Source organism: Rutidosis leptorrhynchoides, chromosome 3, assembly GCF_046630445.1.
Source record: "Rutidosis leptorrhynchoides isolate AG116_Rl617_1_P2 chromosome 3, CSIRO_AGI_Rlap_v1, whole genome shotgun sequence".
NCBI classification, from domain to species: Eukaryota; Viridiplantae; Streptophyta; class Magnoliopsida; order Asterales; family Asteraceae; genus Rutidosis; species Rutidosis leptorrhynchoides.
The window spans coordinates 524,740,405-524,741,772 of NC_092335.1; the positions used below are offsets into that span (position 1 = coordinate 524,740,405).

Consider the following 1,368-nt stretch of genomic DNA (forward strand, 5'->3'; position numbering starts at 1 on the left):
ATGCTTTACTTGTAGTTAATGCACCCGTGTCTTTATTTTTTTTTTAATTTTTTTTTTTTTGGCAAAAGATGGAATATATTGATTTCTTTTCACAAAATGTGGAAAACAAATACAAGTTCAAGCAGCAAGCTGCCAACGAAACAGACCACATATGAAATGGCCATAACAAAAGCAAAACAAAAAGCAAATACAAAGACTATCCAAAAGGAATACAAGCTTACTAAAACAAACATAAAGATACAACAAAACAGCCCAGGACTTGAACTCTTGAAGGATAGCATTCTCAGAAGCTTGTAACCAAGTAGCTTTCAAATAACATCCCAAGGTTGAGACTTCCAAATGTAGAATTGAAGACTTTCGGTTTTGCGAGCATTCACCAACCATTGAAAAACTTTAAGCTTGACACTATCAACAATCACCGTCCAACATTTAGAAACCCCATTAAAAACTAAATCATTTCTAGCAAGCCAAATAAACCAATACACGGCCGGACCTATCAACCTCCAAGCCTTTTTAGCTTTAACCCCTAGACCATTATAGCATTCGAGCGAAAAAGGGGAAATGTCGAAAGGCATTACCCAAGACACATTCCACCATTCAAAAAGAGCCAACCAAACTTTGAAAGCCCATGGACAATGTAATAAAAGATGTTGTATAGATTCAACACTCACCGTACACTTTGAGCATTTGTCGTCCATTCCATCCCGAAGGCAATGTCTATACCTCAAAACTTCTTTAACCGGAACGCCTCCATGAATAGAAAGCCAATGAAAAATAGCCATTTTTGAAGGCACATACTTGTTCCACACCACCTTAACCCAATCAAAATCTAAAAGTAAATTCGACCCCAACATGACTCTTACTCCTTCCGCCACCGAATACATATAATCACCCGAATGAACCCATAAAATTGTATCTTCTTTATCAATCTCAAAAACCGTGTTTCTTAACAAATGTTTAAGGGTAAGACTTGGTTTATATCATAACCATCCAAAACATTGTTAAATCCAAAATCCCAAACCATAACTCCTTGATCATTAAAGAACCCCATATCCGCGATACACCCTTCTTTTGTAGAGGATTTAAGGAATAGGCCCGGGAATTGGTCTTTCAATTTAGGAACCCCCACCCAAAGCCCCTAGTGTTCCATGTACCAATCTTCATTTCTTACGTTTGTCGGGACGTTCGCTACTATTGAACATTCCCTCCAAAAAATCACCAAAAATTCCTTTTTCTTGTTTACTGTTAACATTGCTCATAATATGTTAAATTTGTTCTTTTTCATGTTTTTAAGTAGATAAATGTTATTACAAAATGTTAATATTAGGTGTTTCTTCTATCTTATTATGGTCATTGTAGGTTAGTTGA

The 1,368-nt window shown here is 36.0% G+C and overlaps 1 protein-coding gene across 1 annotated transcript; it reads right to left on the minus strand.

Moving 5' to 3' along the window:
• Window positions 1-308: 308 nt before the first annotated feature.
• On the minus strand, window positions 309-884 carry LOC139901892 (uncharacterized). The gene has a single exon (XM_071884560.1). It carries the CDS (start codon window positions 882-884, stop codon window positions 309-311), a length of 576 nt encoding a protein of 191 aa, XP_071740661.1.
• Between the last annotated feature and the right edge of the window lie 484 nt (window positions 885-1,368).